This window comes from Nelumbo lutea, chromosome 2 (genome assembly GCF_056320005.1).
Source record: "Nelumbo lutea isolate HS-2025 chromosome 2, American lotus-T2T, whole genome shotgun sequence".
Taxonomy (NCBI): domain Eukaryota; kingdom Viridiplantae; phylum Streptophyta; class Magnoliopsida; order Proteales; family Nelumbonaceae; genus Nelumbo; species Nelumbo lutea.
In genome coordinates, this window is record NC_142685.1 from 40,969,000 (window position 1) to 40,990,489 (window position 21,490).

Sequence of the window (21,490 nt, forward strand, 5' to 3'; positions counted from 1 at the left end):
TTTTAGTCCAAGATTACCAAACGTAAAAAATCTGGCTTATCTCCTTTGTTTAACAGGTAAGCAAACGTCAAACATCATGCTGTAGTGTCCAGTGGGCAGGAGACCAAGTCCTTATTAGTTATTAATTGCAACCCCAAAAGCAGCCTAAGAACTTCTAGACAAGCCAAAGCTTCATATATGTACAAAATATCAACTATTGATATTAAAATTTACTTATTAGAAAATGAAAAGAAAGCTTAAATAGCTGTGCATTTTTTTTTTTTTTTTTTGTCGCTGTTTCGAATTGGAATTGCCTTACACTTTGTCCTACCTATATATTGAACCTTGTATCAAGTAGGTCTTGGATTTTGAGTTAAATGTCCCTACTTCACACTTGAACATAACCTACACACTGATCAACTGCCTGTAAGTAAAAAGCTATGCTTTCCAAGGTGTCCCATCGATATGCACCATGCAGAATGGAAAACAAGCGGAACCTTGTCATCTTGTCTCAAGTAGATGTTCTTGTCTAATTGAAATGAAGAGGGTACCTGACCAAATTTGGTAGTTTTGCAAAGAAGCAGGGATTTGAAATGCCTGAAGGCTCTTAATTCATGTGGCAAACTTTTGAAGACAGATATAACCAGATTGTAACATGGCCCATACTAACCCAGTGAAGTAAGGAAGTAGATTACCACACCCTCCTTTTTTTTTTCCTTTTTGTTCTTTTTCCTACATCAGTCCAATGCGTGGAACTTAATGCAGAATATCATGCCAGAGTTGAGCATGTAACACATTACACGTACAACAAATTGGAACAGAGGATCAAACAAGAAGAAATGTTTAAAGCCAAAAATATGCACCGAGGTCAGAAACGGAGTTTGGAAATCAGCTTCTGAAAGTATGAATGTGCTTTCTCTTGATGCATGAACCGGTCAGAAATTAGTGCCGTAATCCAAATCCCCCTGGCATTCATGTCCTCTTTTCAACATCCTCTTTTTGCCATACAGGTCACAGTAGAGATGACAAGTGATACACTCTACTACAAAAGGGAAAATAGGAGAGCACAGTAATGTTTGAGGTCCTTTGAAGTCCTTAGCGTGTAACCTCTAATCCTTGGTGCAGTGAGCATCATTTCCATGCTGTGTGCAATGATGGTAACCTACACTTCCAAGGAACTCACGGATCTCTCTCGCACTGCTATTGCTGGCTTGTAGGAGCCGCTCATCTTCCTCATAGATCAAATATGGGGCTTCGCCCTTCTTTCTGGACAAGAGCTTTGAGGCTCCTCTCAATACATGATGCTCCCAACCTTGAACATCAATCTTGAGCAAAAGTACCCTTTCTGATTCTGGGATCACTTCATCTAGAGGAATGGATCGCACCTGAAGCTCAATTTCCTCATTGGACTTGAATGCCAACTTTGCACCAGTAGCAGAAACAGCGCTGTTATCTAGCCTCCCAACCAACTGATAAGACAAACACAGAAAAACATTAATTAAAATATGCTGACAAATAGGTTGACCAACCAAGAAAATAACTGCAGGATGACACGACTTTTTATTTTTTATTTTTGTTCATCCTGTTCATGAGAGATTAACCAACAAAATGTTATTTTTGCCATTGGATTAACAACTATGAGTATCTATTATAACTAACATTAAGAGAGGGTGGAAGGGATACGTCATAATTCATAAGCAACACCTCATATCACTGAAACTGCAAAGACCAACCACCAAGCCGAACCCCCAAGCCTGGTAAAATCCTACAAAAATGCTTGGAAATCTCCAATTAACTTAACAAAAAAAAAAAAAGGCAAACAAAAAAGTGAGCAACAGCCAGAGCTGAGCACCCACTTCGTTAAAGAATTAACTGGTTAATTTGGTTAAGCAGAGATCAGGGAGATGCTTCTCCATATGTATTGGCATCCGAGAAAAAAAAAAGAACAAGAAAAAAACACAATGCAGAATGGGGCTGAAGTCCAACTAGATGACATTGTTTAATTTAAGTCAAGAAAACTCCATCTCTTAGAGCAGGTTGTGGATAGTGATGTCAAGGTTGCAAGTCTCTTGGTCTGTTCTTGGGGAGGATTCTTTTGCAGAAGAATCCTTTTAAAGATTAGAAGAAAAGGGTGGGACTAAGGAAGAGGTTGAGACTATCCAAGATGAATTGGAAGCAATGTCTCAAAATGTGGAGACATGAATAGATGCACTGGGACTTTTTGATGTGTGAGGCATAAACCTCATGGTTACTGATTTCTAAGAACATCAAGCTAATTTAGGGAAGAGTACAGAAATATGCAGAAGAGTATACTTTTTTATGTTGGACAAGCATATAAATGAATAAATGGTCACAAGTAAAGGATATTAGAAGATTTATAGAAAGTCATTGCATTCTTATAAATCATTTAATAACTAATATGGAACTCTAAATGTTAACTAGTTCAAAATAGCTTCAAATATTTAAAGCATAGACAGTTAGACACAAGCACAAATACATACATAAACATGCATATGCATATGAAAAAGGAAAAAAAAAATTCAAGCCATGGAGAATGCCCTTTATATTTTCATAAGTGAGCCTAAAATTGAGACTTGAAGCATTTTCCTTGAACCTCACCACAAGGTGAGCCTCAATGTCTTGTATGCTTTTCAAAACACCGATCAGAAGTTGAGGACTTGAATGATGATCTGTGCAACCGTTGTGCTATGAACATGTTGGAGCCTGGAGATGCACAGGGTAGAAGGGTGTATGAAGCCGGAACAAGGCTCAGCTCAGGGGAACAGAAGCAGTAGAGGCAATAGGGGAAGGATGCAATCCTTCAATATTCATAATATCATAGGATTAAACAAGTTATGGTATCAAGGCAATGTTGCATGGACTCTCCTAGATGCATGACATGTATGTCAGACATGTCAGAGTCCAAGAATGTGATGTATTTTTCCAGGTTTTCTATGATTCCTTGCCATGTTCATTGTTGATACCTTCTAGTTAGTTACTTGCTCAACTAGAGATTAATATGAAAGAGGTGGTTGTTAGCTTGACTGCAGGCACTTTTGATCAGCTTAAGCTGCTAAACAGATGCTTGGTTGGATGTTTTGTTAACTTTAAACCAGACGTGGAAGAAGTGTGGAATTGGGCAATGGTTGAATGGCAGCCAAGTAGCTCCTTTCAAGTTAGAAGGCTCAACGTGGGCTTCCTTTTTTCCTTTAGCAATGAATATAAAGCTCCTGATATCCTTGAATGAGAACAAGATCAACTATGGGTTCTAGAGTTAACTTTTTTTTTTTTTTGATGAGTAGTTCTAGAGTTAATGTTGGGGAGGTGGAACCCCCTTGTTGGATCTTTGAGAAATGTGGGGTTATCAGGCTTCGGCTAGATAAACATTTTTGGTATTCCTTTACATGCCTACAGCTTCCAAACGTTTAGGGATGTCGGGGATGCATATGGGAGGTTGAAGTCGAATGGGCTCGTAGTAGAGGAAGGGCCGAAGGTTGAAGATGAGGGCATTTTGGGAACAAAAAATCAAATGATGATAATGGGGTTGGTGTTTTGGGGCTAATTGATTTTTGAGACATTGGGAAGGTGAAGAGGGAAGATTTGGGGAGTTTGGAAAAGGGAGAGAGGAGTGGGGCCCACTCAAAGTCGGCTAAAGGAAAAATGGGGCTGGCCCCCTGGACTTAGCAATTTATGATGTCAAAGGGAGGATAGAAGCTGAGAGACATGTGATAGGCCAAAAGGAAAAGGGGTTGGGGTATGGAGAGGGAGATGAAAAGCCTTCAACGTTGCATTTTGAAGGTGAGTCTTGCGTTGGGAATTGGGAAGATGTTGGGGCCCACCTTCCAAAGGCAAACCAAAATATGTGAGAAAGACAATCGTCCCGCTCAGTCTATGGGTAAATAGAAAGAGATTAATAACTTTTAAACATTCAAAAAATGATAGACGTAGGAGATCGAGCAAATTTTCATTGATTAGGGATCGAAGGGGAAAAGAAATAAGCTAGAATGGGAGATCTTCAAATCCGATAGAGGTAAGCAAGAGAAGATCACTGTGAAATCAGTGGAGGGGCATACTAATCGTGACGTTGTCCGAAGCCTTGGCAATGGCAATGATACTCATGCTTGCTACATGCAGAATAGGGGTGAATCCGTGGAGGAGTTTGAATCTGTGACACTAATGCTATGTTTGGTTTGAAGGAAAAGGTAGGGAAAGGAAGGGAAAAGTAGGGAAACATATACAAGGTTTGTGAAGGTTTCCCTACCGTTCCCTACTTTTTCCTTCAAACCAAACACATCATAAAGGAAAACGGTGGTATGTCGTCTTCAGACTCTTTCTATTGTGAAAGAAGTTTTGTTTAATGTTTCTAGTGAGATCCACATAGAAGATGAGACTGGGTTAAGGAGAGGGAGAAGGATTTGAAAGGGGTCATTGTTGCCAAATTAGGAGGAGATCGTAGTGTTGGTGATGAAGGAAGTGGCAACTTTATCACAAACTACTGTGTCATGCCCCAAACAGAGGACGCTGATGCTAATCACCAGTTATTTGAGGAGGTGTTGATTGGAAGGATATGTGTGGATTTGGGTAGGAGGGAGGCTAAGAAAGATTTAGTTGTGGCTGAAACAATGACCTCCAAAAGGTTTCGTGGAGCTACTGGAGTAAGATATTCACATACTGTTCACGTCAACAAAGTCTTTTCTTGGTAAAAACATATATTGGTAGGGGCTGGTCCTACAAAGAACTACAAGGGGCAGTAAGACTACTACGCTGACAAATGAAGCTGCTAATGATGAGGATTCTCTGGTTGTATCTAACTCGGGTATGCTGTTGGGGACTTGCCAACATGAAGAATCAACAGATGGTGAATCTGTTTCTACTACAAAAGATTTTGATAAAAGCCTTGAAGAGGTGGAGAAACCTGGAAGTATTTCTATTGAGGAAGCAGCTAAAAAAGATGTAGAGATTAGCAAAGCTTGGGCCGGTTCTTCTGGGGTGGTGAGGAATTAGCCAGGAAGCCTTTGAAGAGTTCAAGAGGAAGAAGAGAGAAGAAAGCGTGAAGAGAGGTGTAATTGGAGGAGGGAGGTGGGATGAAGATGATGATGGTCAGGAAGAAGTGTTTGAAGAGGAAGATTAGGGTCCTATTTCCTCTAGGCTAGGCTCATTTTGCTCATGCCGCAGAATTGTGAAGCTGCCTGAGGAGCTGGTTCTTTATTTTGACAGAGTTTTTTGTAGTTTGCTGATGTTTTTGTGAAAGGTGTGTCTTAGTTAGTTTTCTCTTCTCTTGGGTGATATCTTATCACCTTCCTTTATCTTTATATTTTTAATGGAATTTTTAGTTTACTCAAAAAGGAAAAAAACAGTGGTCTCTAAATCGTTAATAAGTCAGCCATATCCCTCAAACTTTGACTTCACAATTGCAAGTTGCTCCATAGCTGATTTCTCATCACCAAACTCTTTCTCCCCTTTTAGAACAATGGTCACATTAGCATTCCCAATCTTCCCAATCCTCTTACTGTTGAACCTAACTGGTAAAAGATGTGGATGTAATTTCCAGCAGGTATCCTTCATATAATTAGGATTCTTGCAATGCTCAAAAACAATATCCTTCTTCACCTCCACAGCCTTTGTCTTTACCCAGCATATGCAAAATGGTTAATAGGCACTCCTTGGACTTGCACTTGTCTCTTACTCTCTTCACTACTAACCATTGTATAGTCGTCCCCTATGACAATTTTACCTCATCCTTAGCCAAAGACCCTATTTCTCTCCACCAACTTCCTGCAAGCTGGGGCTAGAAGAGCTAGGGGCAAAATAAGTAGGACGAAAACAAAATATAAGAGATTTTAATAATGGGAGTGCAAATCAAGGTACACTTAGGATTGAAGACTAAGAGTTAATTCAAATGTGACATTTTCGGTACCTTGGTTTGATAATTCATAACAAGTGTGAGATTGAGGAGGATGCTACCAATAGAATTAAAGCTGGATGGGAAAAACGGAGGGTTGCATCTAGAGTTTTATATGATAGGTCAATACCACTTAGATTAAAAGGAAAACACTATAAAACAGTTGTAAGGCAAAATATGTTGTATGGAGCTGAGTGTTGGCTAGATATGGGTATGACAAAATTGCATATGTTAAGATGAATGAATGGAAAAACTAAAAAGAATAAGATAAGAAATGAAGTCATTCATAGGAACTAAGGAGTACCTCCAATAGGTGATAAATGAGAGAAAGTAGACTAAGATGGCTTGGATATATGCATAGAAGACCATCAACAACACCTATAAGAAGTCCTCATGTGCCTCTCTTTTTTTTTAATGAATCTTGGTTAACATTTCTCAAAAAAATAAAAAATAAAAAACACCTATAAGAAGTGATTTGATACAAGTTGAAGGGGCTAGAAGGGCAAGTGGTAAACCCAAAAGGATATGGGTAGTAGAAAGAAATTATTTAAGTGCCAATAATTTAACAATGGATATTGCATTAAATAGAATGGACTAGTGAAATAGGATTTATGTAGCCAACCCCTTATAGTTGGGATAAGCTTGGACGATGATGACGATGGTCAAGGTTGGGTTGGGTTAAGTTGCTTAAGACCTCAACTATGAACCTAATTTTCACCAATGCTTAGAAAATCGGACTGGACCAGCCAACCGAACCAACTGAACTGTGACCCAGGGCACTGGCCGGTTCAATCATACCCTAGAAATTGGAATTGATAGAAAACCGGTCAAAACTAGCTAACCAATCGGTTTAACCAAGAAGCCACTGAAATAGTCTCGATTTTATGAAACTAGCCAGTTCACTAAATAAGCCTAATTTTCACCTCGTTCGTTTATCAGTAAATAAGAGGTGTAAAGTTGGTCAATGGGTATCATTTTCCCATTGACCAACTTTATAGTGTTCTTTTTTCAATAAGTATTGAATCCAACGGTAAAGTTAGTTTCATTTACCTGGATAAAACTTACCCATCTCCCAAGTGGTAGCCTATTTTAACATTGGCTTTTTATGGGTAAAAAGGTCATTGTATTACTTACCTAGGAATCAAAAGAACATGGGTAAGTGAATTTACCTAGGTGGTAAGTATTACCTAGGAGACACTTACCTAGATAAGTGCACTTACCCAAGTAAGTGACCAATTTGTAAACAGACAAGGCTGAAATTTCAAAATACTTATTGCAAGACTTGTACCGTGACCACTTATTTGTGTTTTTATTCGAAGAGTAAAAAATAAAATCATTAAAGAAAAAAAGAAGTCATACAATCTGAGGGGTGTCAAGATAACACCCCACTGTCTTAACAAAAAGCCAAAATACAAAATACATGAGACATTTAAGAGGCAAAAAACTAATCAAAATTACAGGCTTGTAACTCAAGAAAATTATTTATGCATATTGCTCAATTATCATTAATCCATTTCTTTATTTGTGTTAATTAATGATTCTTTATTGTATACATTACTTTATTACACACCATAGTTGTCAAGGTGACGCCTAGGCGACAAGGCACCCTTTGAGGCTCGCCTCGCCTAATCGCCAAGCAGTTTTCTACTTCCTACTATAAAATACTTTTTTATTCATTCTTTTTTTATATTATAATTATAAAATAGACATTATTAAACTAAAAAGTCTAAAATGATCATTTTATGTGTTTATATACTAATTTCTTTTTATTATTTTCTTATTTATTAGGGTTTAATCAACACAAACATTGCTAAATGCTGTATTGAACCCTCAAAGACTTAAAAACCTGAACCAATAAGTAAGGAAGAACTTAAAACTTTATCTAATCAGCACATTTTCCTCTTCCATATATTCTTCTTCTATTTCTTCTTCTTCTTCTTCTACTACTACTACTACTACCAATACTTTTTATTTTCTTCTTTTCCTATAACAAAAATAAGGGTTCAGCCCCTATATTTTTTGAATTTTATTTTCCATCTTCCTTTTCTTCTCATGAATATGCTGATTTTCTATACTTTAATATGAAACTTATACTTTTCTTATGAAAATCATGAATAATTATTAAAGAAATATGGTTATGGTACCTAGGGAACTACCCTAGGATCTATGTTTTTAACATAAAAAATCCATTGCCTAGTTGTTACCCTGCTTAATTTGCTTGGGAAGTGATGTATGACGGGTATGGGTCTTTACTAATTTAAGATATGTTGGTAGGCTTTGTGGGGTGAATGAGAGCTGTGGATGATTGAAGATGAAGAAGATGGATGGAAAAGCGAGTAGGATGCTTGCTGTCCACCAAGGAATGAAAGAGAAATCAGAAGAAAGAGAACTCTTGCTGTTAGAATAAATAGCAAAAAAGAGAGATTGCTTAGAAGAAGAAATAAGAGAGAGAGAGAGAGAGAGAAGACAAATTTCTGGCAACAACCAGGATTCACTAAACCAAACTTTATTTCTTCAAGTCAATTCTTCTTGAACTTCAAATACAATGACTCTATTTGTAGACTCAACTTATTAACTCCGATGTCCCTTTACAGACTCCAATTTGCACCAGGAAACTGGCCCAAAACAACTTCTAATAGTTTTAGAAATAAAACAAATAAATCCATAGATGACCCATAAAGACACTCCAGTGAGGACTCTAATTATTAAAACAACTCTAATAACTCATTACTGATCCTACTACAACTGACTTACTTTAAAGACACCCGAAATTATTAAAAATAGTCAACAACAAGAAAATAAATAAAAATCTACCATAAATAGTACTTTCAAAATAGAAAGAAAAAACTGAAAAACAGAACCATGTTCTTAAGACACCAACAGCTAGAAAATAAATAAAAATCTGAAACACCAATATACTATAACCCAAAAATTCTGAAATTGGTATAGAAATTGGAAAACTGACTTAACTCTCCATTGATTCTTTCGTTGCTTCCATATCTGCACCAGGAAGCCTTACATGCAGTTGTGCAAATGGCAATTAGACTTATCATCCTAATGCAAATGGTAATATATTGATATTGTGCTCACCTAGCCTCCTTTTAAAGGTCTTGATCTAGCACATTAGAGAAATAACTTTTTGAAAGGGTTCCACGATATATGTTCTTAAAATAATGTTGGATCTGTTTAAGCTTTTGATTCCATCTCAAGAGGCAAATTTTGTCTTCCAGCATGCTCTGTTGACTGGACTCGATGGACCAGTGTAGGCAGAATTGATCCTCAAGTTGTGATAACCCATGGCTAAGACAACCATTAACCTGGAGTCATGGATGAGGTCCATGAGGATACATGTGGCGACAACCATTAATCAAGGTTATAAAGAGGGTCAACCATCATTATCTTCTCGGCCACAACAGAAACTCAAAAAGGAAATGAAATATGTACCTTAAAATGCTTTCAAGTCTCCCGGTTTAGCAGAAACAAGTGATTTTAAGAAAGCTCAATAATAGTTAGAATGAACAACTATATTTACCGATGACAAAAATCGTACCTTATGGAAGGTGATATTTCCCAGACGATCCGAAGCAGCGGCTTCAAATAAAGTAACCCGATTCCCAACCCGATTCAAGAAGACACCATCACATATTCTCTGCAAATTCTCAAACACCGGCTCAAATGCCAAAACTTTGAACCCCATCGCAGCAGCAGCAAAAGTCGCCATTCCAACATTGGCACCGACATCAACAATATAACCATCATTCTCACCACCACCAGTATGTCCCATCTTCTGCATTAGAACCTCTTGAATTGTTACGGAAATGTCAGGTTTCCTAAAGGGCTTCCCCTTGAGTAATCGAACGATATTCTTGTGGGGTTTGTCGGGGAGAGTACCTAGATCGGCGAGAGAGTAGAGGAACGGATAGCGGACGCCTTCGACAAGGTTAGCTATAACAGGATAGGACTGTGGGCATTTGAAGCAGTCAAAAGGTTCGATTGAACGAAATGGAGTTGGGTTTTTGAAGGAGATCTGATCGCCGAGACTAGGGGTTGAATTTGAGCTTCGAAAAATGAAAACGATGACGAAAATGAGGAGGACAGAGATTGGGAAGAACAATAGCAGGTTTCTAGGGGTGAGCAGTGGTGGGGTTTTGTCTCTTTTCCAGGCATTTGCCATTGAGAAATAAGAACGATTAGAAGAAGAAAAACCGAGATTCGAAGTTTTCCGGGACGTCGTTAGTTCTGTTCTTTCTGTTTATATTCGATTCCTTAATGCATTATCATTGGCTTGTTCAGGAGGGATGAAGCGCAGCAGCTTCTGCCTTTCCGAGGTTGGCTACACAGACAGCCTTTAAGCTTTAAGCTACACTAGCGGAGACCCGTGTATGGCACGGGTTTTGTTAACCAAGAATGAAAAACAATTAAGACTTATAAATAAAATTGAAAGAATTAAAAAAACGATTTAATCAATTTGTTAAAAAAATAAAATAAATTATAATAAGAATGGTCAAAAGAAAGTCAATTGCATATTATTATTATTATTATTAAAATACTGTTAATTATTAATTATTGTTATTTAATGAAAATATTGTTTATTATTAAAATACTGTTATCTGTTAATAAATACTGTATTTATGAAATTACTATAATTATTGAAAATATGGTTAATTGGTACTGTTAATTAACAATATTAAAATAATGAAATCTATACTATTTTAAAAAGCATGAAAGGCCTCAAGAATATTTCTGGATTTTTCTAAGGACAAATTTTACCCCTTTATATTTAAATTTATTAATAAAAGAATGAGGACAAATAGGGTAATCAGTTCTTAATATTAAATGAGTTGAAAAGAGGTAATTTAAAGATATTCAATGCATTCAATTATCTCTCATTAAATCCAACATTTGAGTTATTAACTTGTATTCATGTTCATTAATTCATATATTTAAGTTAGTTTTGTTTCTTCTAATCATTAAGTTCTTAATTGGATTCATACTTAATAAATTAATAATTCCAATAATATAAAAGCTTATAATTTTAAAATCTACATAGCAAAAATAGTATTTTCATCTAGGTGGTGGTAAAAAATTAAATCATTTTGGGTCAAATGGGTTAATCCACGTTGAAATGATTAAATAATAAAACTAAAAAAACTGGAAACATTTTTTAACATACATATTAAAAATAATAGGTATGATAAATAAGAAATATTTTTACTAATGATGAAAATGGAATGTAAAATTTAAAACCAATTGGAAATAAAAATATTTTCCTATTCTCTCTCATTAAATCCTATATTTAAAATATATTTTTTCATCATTAAATTCTTGTTGTTAAGTCCATAATATTAATTTTAATAGTATAAAAATAAATATTTTGAAAAGTAATTTGAAAACAAAACCATGTTCTTCCCTCCCATGGTGGGCAAGAAATTTGACCATTTGGGGTCAAATGGATTGATAAATAATGTCATAATTAAATAATAAAAATTAAAATAAATAACTAAAAAATGTAAGCAGTATTTTTATTAATGGTGAAAATGGAATGCCAGATTTAAAATCCACCTATAAATGAAATGATGCCATAATCAATTAATAAAATTTTTAATAATAGAAAATACAAATAATCACAAAAGTATTAAAAAAATAAAGAAAATTTTGGACACATATCTAATGTTATATATTTATAAAAAATAAAATATTGGGTACATCTCTAATATCATGCATTCATTATATTGAACAAAAATAAGTTTTATACATAAAAAATAATTTTATCAATGATGGAAATGTAATACAAAAATTTAATGTCAACTTAAAAATCAAAATATTTTTCTTTTTGGATGGTGGGTTAGTGTATTGAGTCAAATGAAAGACAAACAAAAATTAACTGTGATAAAGTAAAAAATATTTTATATAATGTAAATGAAATATATAATTTAAAGAAAAAATTATGGTCAAAGTTGGTTGTATATTTAAAATTAGGTTGCAGGTTGGTCCAGAAACCAACAAAATTCTAATAACTAGCTCTACATTTCAAATTATAAAAACCCCACCATTGCATCGAAGGCTTATGTGGTTGTTGCCAACATGAAACTCTTAGTCCATGTTGGACACAACAAAAAACCAATATTGAAAATAGGTGTTTAGTTTCTCTGTCACTTCCTCTGTCTCTTGATCTCCCTCCCTTCTCTCTCACTCTCATAGTCATCTCTCGATCTCACACTCCCTCTATATCTCCCACTCTTCTTGCTTTAGTCTATAGCCAAATCAAAACCTCTCTCTCATTTTTCTCCCTCATTCTCACTCTCGGTCAATATCTCCTTCTCTCTTCCTCAATCTTTATCATTCTCCAATTTGTGTAAATTACATAGCCAAGAGCTTCTTGTGATTTTTTATCAAATGGGTGTAATGATTTTTGAACCATACCAAATTGGTCTCATTTTCTTTTATACAATCTAATTAATACCACATAAGTGTGTAAAAAAATAAAAATAAAAAAGAATGAGAGAGGGAGTGGGAGAGAAATTGAAGGAGAATAATAGAAATTAAGGGAAGATGAGAGATTGACTGAGAAAGAGGATGAGAGAGATTGAGGGAAAACGATATATAGATAAAGAGAATGAGAGAAATTGATATAGAGAATGTAAATATAGAAATCAAAAACCATTTTTATTTATTTTCAAATCATATAGTCGTTAAACAAATAAAGATGACCGTGAGAATGAAAGAGTGTGAGTGGAGATTGAGAGAAAGAGTGAGAGAGTGAGTGAGTGAGTGAGAGTGAGAGTGAGAGAGAGAAACTAAAAACCCTTTTTTTTTATTTTCCAATCACCCAACATTAAAGGGCAATTTTGGTATAAGCTTTTTGTTGTGTCCAATATGGATTAAGAGCCCCATGTTGGCAACAACCACATAAGCCTTTGATGACATGGCGAGGGTTTTTATAATTTGAAATGTAGAGCCAGTTGTCAAAGTTTTGTTGGTTTATGGGCCAACTTGTAGCTTAATTTTAAATGTACAATCAACTCTGACTATAATTTCCCTAATTTAAAACTAACTATCCAACTTTCCAAAGAAAATCATGATATCATAATTGAATAATAAGTATTTAAGAAAAGATAGAACACCAAAAATGAAAATGTATAGAACTTTGTTGAAAATATTTGAGAGCATTTTTTATGTTATACATTCATCATATGAAATAAAAATAAATTTTAAAATAAAAGTTATTTTTATTTATGAAAAAAATGCAATACAAAATTTAATAATAATAATAATAATAATAATAATAATAATAATAATAATAATAATAATAATAATAGTAATAGTTATTTGCTACAAGCATTTAAGTTTATTTTTAATGATATTGTTACTTATGTTAATTTTCAATTTCTATCTTAACAATGGTATATCTAAAATTCAAGTAACTAATATGAAGAAAATTTTCTCACGTGCAACGCATGTGATTATTACTAGTTATTAAAAATACTATAATCATTAACAATGTTTTTTAACTGTTAATTATTAAAATACTGTAATTATTAACAGCTAACATTATTTAATAAGTATTTATTAAAATACAAATAATTATTAAAATACCGTTAATTATTATTATTTATAATATAAAAATATATTATATTTTGTCAATCATCATCATCATTATCATTATTATTATTATTATTATTATTGTTATTATTTATTTTTTTATTATTTAAAATATATTGTGCACATTTCCAGCTGACCCGTACTATGTATGGGTCCAGATGAACCGTAATGAGTACGGGTTCGAATCAGCTGGACCCGACTATTCATATTCGGGTTTTTCGAAAATGGGTCATCGCAGGCCGTTTTCGTCGTCCTCTTCGCACTAAATGTTATATAGGTCATGCTCATGCATCAACTTGTTTAGTTTCTACCTTCTTTTTTTTTTGTTTTTTTACTCTTCTTTTGTTAAATCTTCATTTTTTCAGTTATTTATGCGTTGTTTCTCAATAAAATAGAGGTTTGACCTCCTACCTGCTGTTTGGGAATGTCTGAAGAAGCTGAAACATATCTAGAACATTTGGAAATGTTTGCTCAACCCAAAAACAGTTGGAACGTATGCTCGACCAAAAAAGAGGTAAAACGTCTGAAACTCTTGCAACGCTTGCTACAACTGAAACCTCACTGAAACTTTTGCAACGCCGGCAACAGGAGTAGCTGAAACTTATACTTGGAAGAAAACCTACGTAAAAAACTCACAAGTGAGAGATTGCATACAAATGGAAGGAAAGAAAATCTCAGTAAAAAAGAGTGGCTGAGATGGTTCAACCTTTGGTCTGTTGAAGGTGGTGTTCACAGTCCGACAGGGTGTTCTTGATCTCTTGAAGGTAGTGAAGTTGTTTTCGGTCTGAGACTCAGAGAATGTGATTGCTGGACGTCTGAGAGTGAGAGGGTCCTGTTTGTTAGAGTTCGAATGTGAAAAATGGTAGAGAGGAGACGTTTGGTCTCCCACCATGTTTTGGGAACCAACACGTCATTAATGTGATATTAAATATTAAAAAGAAGAAAAATACCTAAAAATCCCATAACCCAGATAAATGCCTTCTGAGAACAACGTGAGTGAAGATAACTGAGACCAAATCAGCCCCTCACAACGTCAGCCGTGTATTGGGAACATCTCCCGATGATGGCATATGTTCATCCCGTGAGGGATGTGCTGTGTGACGTTGTGGGGTGCTGATTTGAACTCAGATAAGTGCGTTCTAGGATTTGAAAGAGTCCGGATCTCTTTACATTCGTCCCTGTATATCTTCAGAGGGTGCCATGTCAACACCCTCTCATGCGTGAATCTCATATGGGCGAGTAGGATTAACGTATGTACAGGAGTTAAAGGTTTCTTCTTCCTCTTTGTCAAATAAGAAATGGGTTTGCTCTCAACGAACATAGTCCATTACGTTCATCATCTACGATGAATCTAATAAGCTACTAGCACTTGGGGAGTGGCTGACCATACATACAGTGGTAATGGAAGAAAGAGTCGGCACTGAACTCCTGCACCTTCCCGCCGAATGGAATCTCTCTGTATGGCCGATTATAGCTCACGTTTAGCCAATACAAATTCAATCCCATGACCTCCTTGGGGATACTCCCTCTGGTCTTTTTATGGGATAAGTCCAAATATTCTAGGCTCTTGGGAAGCTTCACCCTCGTCGCAACAATGTTCTGTTTGTTTTGAACAACGCCGGACGCATCTCCTGTGAACTTGTTCATACTAAGATAGATTGCATCTGCATTAAAATGGATTAACGATTTGGGAATTGTACCAGAAAGTTGGTTCTGTGAAAGGCCGAAATGAAGGAAGCGATTTTGCGATATCCAAAGTGAGTCAGGAATGTTTTTGTCAATTTATTACCTCCTAGGTCCAAATGTTCTAGTTTGGGTAGGTTTGCTATGGAAGCCAGAATTGGACCTAAGAAGTTGTTGTATGATGGATTAAGGAACTAGTGGTTCTATAATTGGTTAAGGAATTCCAGAAGTCAGAAATCTTATTCATTGTTTTTCTGCTTACTAATATATCAGCTCCTTGGAGAGCACACCCTTTTTTATTTGACAGGGGAAGAAGAAACCCCTTAACCCCTGTTTTTTATTTGTTTTAAAATTTAGTATAAATTTCAATATATTAAAAATGGGATAGGAGTGGAGGACGTTTGAAACATCTGTTAATCCCACTATCACTGAAATTGATGCATGAGAGGGTGCTGACATGGCACCCTCTGAGTTGATCTGCAGAGATGAATGTGCAGGAGATATAACTCGATTTTTCACATTGCAGCAATGTGCCATATCAGCATATTGCAGTTTAGTATATAGATACATATTTGGTGAAATATGCAAAGAGCCCAATTCGGTTGTCAGCCGGTCATTTTTGGGTCTTGAAGCAGCTATCATCTAAACCAGCTTTAGACCAGATGACGTTAGAATCTTAGGGGAGGGCTCTAGCTTAGACCTATTCATAGGTTGGGTAGCCTGTTGGGTCGGACCGGTTTGATTCGTTTCAAATCAGGTTTGGACAATGTTTCAAGTCCACGGGCTCGGGCTCTAAACATCAGGCTTGACTATTTTTCGTCTGAGCATGGACTTTCTCAAATAAGCCCGACTGAGCCCGAGAGCCCGATAATATTATACATAATAAAAGGGTAAATTACACGAACCCCCGGTATTATGGGGTCTGTAACAAAGCCCTCCTGTACTTTTTTTGCGACAAAAACCCCATGAACTTTATTCATTAAACAAAGACCCCCTCCCGCCAGTGTTCTGTCTGTTATCTCAGCAGAAGATTCTGTTTTCGCTGTTAACGCCAAACTATGACCCAAAACTGCACTTCCAATTTTTTTTTGGACAATTATACCCTTATTTCCATTGTTCACCTGACGGCCAAAGGCCCATTTCAATTTCTACCGCAGTGGTTCTCCTGATGAATAAGGGAGCTTCTTCTTGGCACATTGGAACTTGAGTGGCAACCTGGGCAAGGGAGCGGCTATACCTACAACATCTCCTGCTATTTTGTGAGTGCTCCTCCATCTTCTCTTTAGTTTATGTTTAATAGGGTTTATTTAGGGCTTTCTAAGGGTTCTCTTATTTGGTGTTTGAGATGTGCATGTAAACAATAGTTGCATGAAATGTCTGAGCACTGAACTTTAAAAGGTTATTGTTTTTGGTGTTTAGTACTAATTTTCCAATAGTTGCATGAAAGTTTGCATTAACTTCCTAACTTATTCATGGATGTGTCTATTCATTTTCCAATATCTTCATTGTAATTTCTTCATTTTATGTTGTAGAAATGTGTGAGCACTTGACATTCACACTTCAATCACTAATCAACCTTAAGTTGAAAACAAAGGTCTGAGACTATGGGAAGAAATGTGTCATTAGGGTGTCCAAGACAACCTCCAACCCTCAAAAGTTCTTTTATACCTTCCCTCGAAAAGTTGTGTGCTTTGTTGGGATGATTGCAAATTGTTGGTAACTGTTTTGACGGTTATTGTATGCAAGGAAAACAACCAAACGTGAAACCATGTGATTTCTTCAAATGGATCATTCCAATCAATCATCTCTATGAAATCACCTTACACGTGTACCATGACGATGATCGGTTCAGCCCAGCATCAGAATTCTTAAACCCAATGTACAATTAGGATAGATGCTAGTTCTGAATCAATGCCAATTCATGAGTGGGTATTGATGTATAAGATGAGGGTATTTAATATTTTAAATTACATTTTTTCCCTTATTTAATGTTCCCTGAATCATTCGAAAAGGCAATGATATCCTTTCATCTTCAACCTTGGTCACCTTCCACGGATAGGTAGCCACCTCCCGTGTGAATGGTGTTTTGGCACTATAGCTCAGGGAAATCCCAAGCTCTCTTCTCAACAACGAGACAAGGTAATATTTGTAGTATCAAGTTGTTCCTTGAAAGTCGGCATGAAAAGCTTAGAGGAGAGAGAATTAGTGAGATAGAAAGAAATTAACCAATAGAAAGTGAATGCCAAGCTATCGGAGATCCTCGATAGATTGAACACAACTACTCTGGCGGAGGAGGGTGTTCCGAGATCTCTTCTGGGCAGCGGTAGCTAGCCAGACAGGATCAAGCAGGCCTATCAGATGGCTCACAGACCAACTTCTAGAGGCGGCTTAAACTGCACCTACCCAGGTTCAGCGGGATGAATCCCAATGGATGGTTGATACTGGTCTGACAATATTTCCAACTGTGGGACGTATCAGAAGAGCAAAGAATTGATATAACCAGCCTCGGATTTTGAAGGAAAGGCTCAAGAGAGGTATTTTTTAGGTTAAATGAGTTTTCCCCCTAAATTCCTAAATTCCTCGTGTGTTCTACCAAAATGGAGGAACTCCAAATCCCAAGAATTGGGACGTATAATACACCTTCTTTTCCATCCCATAAATCAAATATGGGAAGGGAGGAGTATTCCATACTTTTCCTTCCCATCCTACAAACCATACACAGAGCCTGAATAAATAAATATAACAGACAAAAATTAGCTAGCCTAGATAAAAGGAAAAACAGGAAACAATAATGGAAAAAGTGGAAGAATTCAGTTCATAAGAATAGGGGTCTGGATGGGAATGAACTATTTTGATTCCAAGTGTTTGGTTAGACGGAATTGGAATCACATTTCCATTTCTATTGGAATGACATTCTTCTATTTGAGGGAATGATCATTCCCTGTCTCTCCCTAAAATGAAATCCTATTTCTGATGGATTCGAATTTCCATTCTCATTCCTGTTTGAATCAAACAGACTATAAGGATAGGCCATTCCAATCCTGACTGCCAAACAGACCCTAAGAAAACCTAAAACCTAAAGCCAAGATGAATCCAATCAAAGCAGCCGAGGAATACGATAACAATTTGGAAAAATTGAGCTGCGTACTTCATGCTCTCCTTGAAGTCTTGAAATAGGACAACCTAGCAGAAGATTACACAATTAGCTCTATCCAGATTAACCGAGTCCACAAATCAATTTCCACTAAATAGACTGAATCAAAACCGAAGCCTTACTGAGATGGCTGGCTTTCACAGGAAAAACACCAGCAATCATTCAAGCACCCTAGTAGAAATATATCTTCCACGATTAACCTCCTTGATCAAGATTATCGAAATATCAACTTAATTTGGGTTATTCTACCCTTGTTTTTATTCAGATGAAAATTACAAGGAGTGAGCGAGAGATGGAATTTCGTCTTCATACCAGTTCATTACTGATGAAGGGGAATTTGGCTCGACTTCATGACAGGGAGACACGTGGACATGACTCAGTACAAGTGACAACTCAATATGGTCAGATTGGCACATGGATATGACCTGGCACAGGTGATAGTTTAGCATGATCAGTTCGCTACAAAGTGACTTCGGTACCTTGATACCCCGAACTAAGGACACCCCGAGCTAAGAGCATCCCAAACTAAGATCGTCTCGATACCAGGTCGCGACTAGGATAACGGAACTGAGTTCACTATAGATCGAACCCGGACGGATGAACCACCTCGGTCAAGACTACCTCGACACAAGATCAGACCAAGACCACCTCGGTCCAAGGGCACTTCAGCATTCGTATCAGAACGGGCCTAAAGAGCACGAGCCCGGGAAGCTCGCCACTAGTCAGCTTGCCATCAGGCAGCTCGGTACCTTACAAGCATCTCGCCTCCCATTCAAAATGACTTCCGCATGACAACCCTGAGGATCTCACCACTGTGTTCCACGTCTTACGGGATCGTACCTCACAATGGCTATATTAGCTCACCCACTCCCCGATTCAGATGGGAGAGGGTAGTCTTACCGGTTGGTGACATTTTGCCCCCCTAACACGCAAGCGTGATCCCATCACAGCAAGGATCCAGGAACCACTCCACCAACCCACGGAGACTCCGGTATAAAAAGACTTCACCCCTCCGGGTGAGCCACCCCAGGATCTCTGACTCCTCTCTTGCAGACTATCAAGTTCACGTCATTGTTGGCAGCCAAATCATCTCCAACAGGGAGCAGCTGGATTACGCCACATCAATTGGCACCGTCTGTGGGAAATCATTACTAAAAGCCTTTTATCTCCATTTCAAAAACCTCGAGCTCAAAATCAAACCGATGGCTTCTTCCAGCAACGCCGGACAACACATCGAAGCAAACGTCTCCGGGGGCAACCTCAGTTCCCAACTATTTGCATAGGCCAGTTCACCATACCGCTCCCCGTGGGTGGCATTCTAGCACCTACTGTACCTCAACCAACCGAGCCTGTGAATGCCCCACGTCACCCTGTAGTAGGTGCGACCTCCGTTGAACCCTCTATAGTCCCCCCTGGAGTCAAACAAAACCAACTAAGCGACCTAGTATACTATGTACAGGCTATTCAAGCCCAAATGCAGCAGGTCCAGCAGTTCCAACAGTACCAACAGCAAGTTCTGCACCACATGTACCAGCAGTAGTTCCCACCGTTGCAACAGAACCAGCAACCAACCCCACCTCAGTGTCCGATCACCCAGAGCAAGCATCGCCACCAAAACAGTCGTCCTTGCCGGGGAGAGACCTCCCAGGTCTTGTCTTGCGGAAGGAAGGAAAGATAAGTTCCTCCCATCTCCCAGCAAGTAAGCAGGTCGAGAGATACTTGATCCACCAGAACCAGTCCACCTCGACCTTCGCAACCTGAAGGCATTCTTGCAGGAATCCGGTTCGAGGTCCTAGCTGAGGATTCCAGGCAAGACATTTAAGTCCGTAGTAGCCAGTAGTCCGAATCACTTCCGACCAAAGCACCATTTGATAGTGCGGAGGTCAGCAGCACTGCTACGGAGCCAGTCCAACAGTAGCAAAGGAGACGGGCTAGGGCACCTCCTGCGGCAAATCCAGCCCAGCTCGCAAGACCTAGCCAACCGAAGCTGCTTAAAGGTAGGGTGGAGGTAAGCTCGGGAATTACAAAAACCACTCACCTCCTCTCTGTACCCTCTCCACTATCCCCCAAACTCTTGGCTTCCCCGATGCCAACAAACTTCAGGGTCCCCCCCCCCCCTAGATAAGTATGATGGGTCTTTCGACCCCAATGATCACATAGATTCTTTCCAGTCCCAAATGCACTTCGCAGGAGCTAACGAAGCCTGCATGTCCATTACTTTCTCCACGACCTTCAAAGGGGTAGCTCGCACTTGGTACAGAAACCTCATGCCGGGGACAGTTAAGAGTTGGGCTCAGCTCGTACAGTTGTTCACCTCGCACTCGTCACCAGCAAGAAGTGCCCGAGGTCACAAGAAAGCCTTCTCGGTATAGTCCAGAGGGAAGGAGAGTCGATTCGAAGCTACATCAAACGCTTCAACGACACCTGCCTACTAATCCCGGACTTAGACCTCATCGTAAGACTCGCGGCAACAAAAAAGGGGATCACCCACAGGGAATTCAAGTGGCATGTGGTGGCAAACAAACCCAAAGACATCACATAATTCCTTAAGCTCGCCAATCAGTTCATCGGGACCGAGGAAGAGATGAACCAAAGAACTGAATCCCCAGCAAAGAAAAGAAAGAGGGAAAACCATAGCTCGAATAACGACAACAAGAGAAAGAAAAGCAATTCCCCCACCAGGGAAGGAAACATGTTGGATTTTCACCCCCGGGCTCCCCTAGTTGAGAGAATGAGCTTCACACCCCTCAACGCGAAGCGAGGGGAAATTCTCATGGCGATCAAGGACGCTTCTTTTGTGAAGTGGCCACCCCGGTTGAAGGGGGACCCGACCCTTAGAAATAGAAATGTATTTTGCCACTTTCATAGAGATCACGGTCATAGTACCGAAGATTGAAGGTGACCTTAAGCCAACAAGCACTCCACTGGTAGGTTTTAGCGGAGAAGAAGTTAGGCCCTTTGGGCGAATCTCAGTACTCGTGGATATCGGCACCTAGCCTAGCATCGCGAGGTTCGAGCACACCTTCTTCGATGTCGCGACTCCCTCCTTGTACAACGCCATTATAGGTCGGCCTATCACCCACGTGCTTCACGCAGTGGTGTCCACCTACCACTTGGCTATGAAGTTCCCTACGGACTTCGGAGTTGGGACAATGCGAGGCGACCAGCTC

At 38.2% G+C, this 21,490-nt stretch overlaps 1 protein-coding gene across 1 annotated transcript; it reads right to left on the reverse strand.

Annotated features, from left to right (window-relative positions):
- Positions 1 to 566: 566 nt before the first annotated feature.
- LOC148870066 (FkbM family methyltransferase) lies at positions 567 to 10,207 on the reverse strand. Its single transcript, XM_088973882.1, has 2 exons — positions 9,432 to 10,207; positions 567 to 1,448 (listed from the first exon to the last, which is right to left on the reverse strand). The coding sequence occupies exons 1-2, from the start codon at positions 10,053 to 10,055 to the stop codon at positions 1,089 to 1,091; spliced, it is 984 nt and encodes a 327-aa protein (XP_088830008.1). The 5' UTR covers positions 10,056 to 10,207; the 3' UTR covers positions 567 to 1,088.
- Positions 10,208 to 21,490: the final 11,283 nt, after the last annotated feature.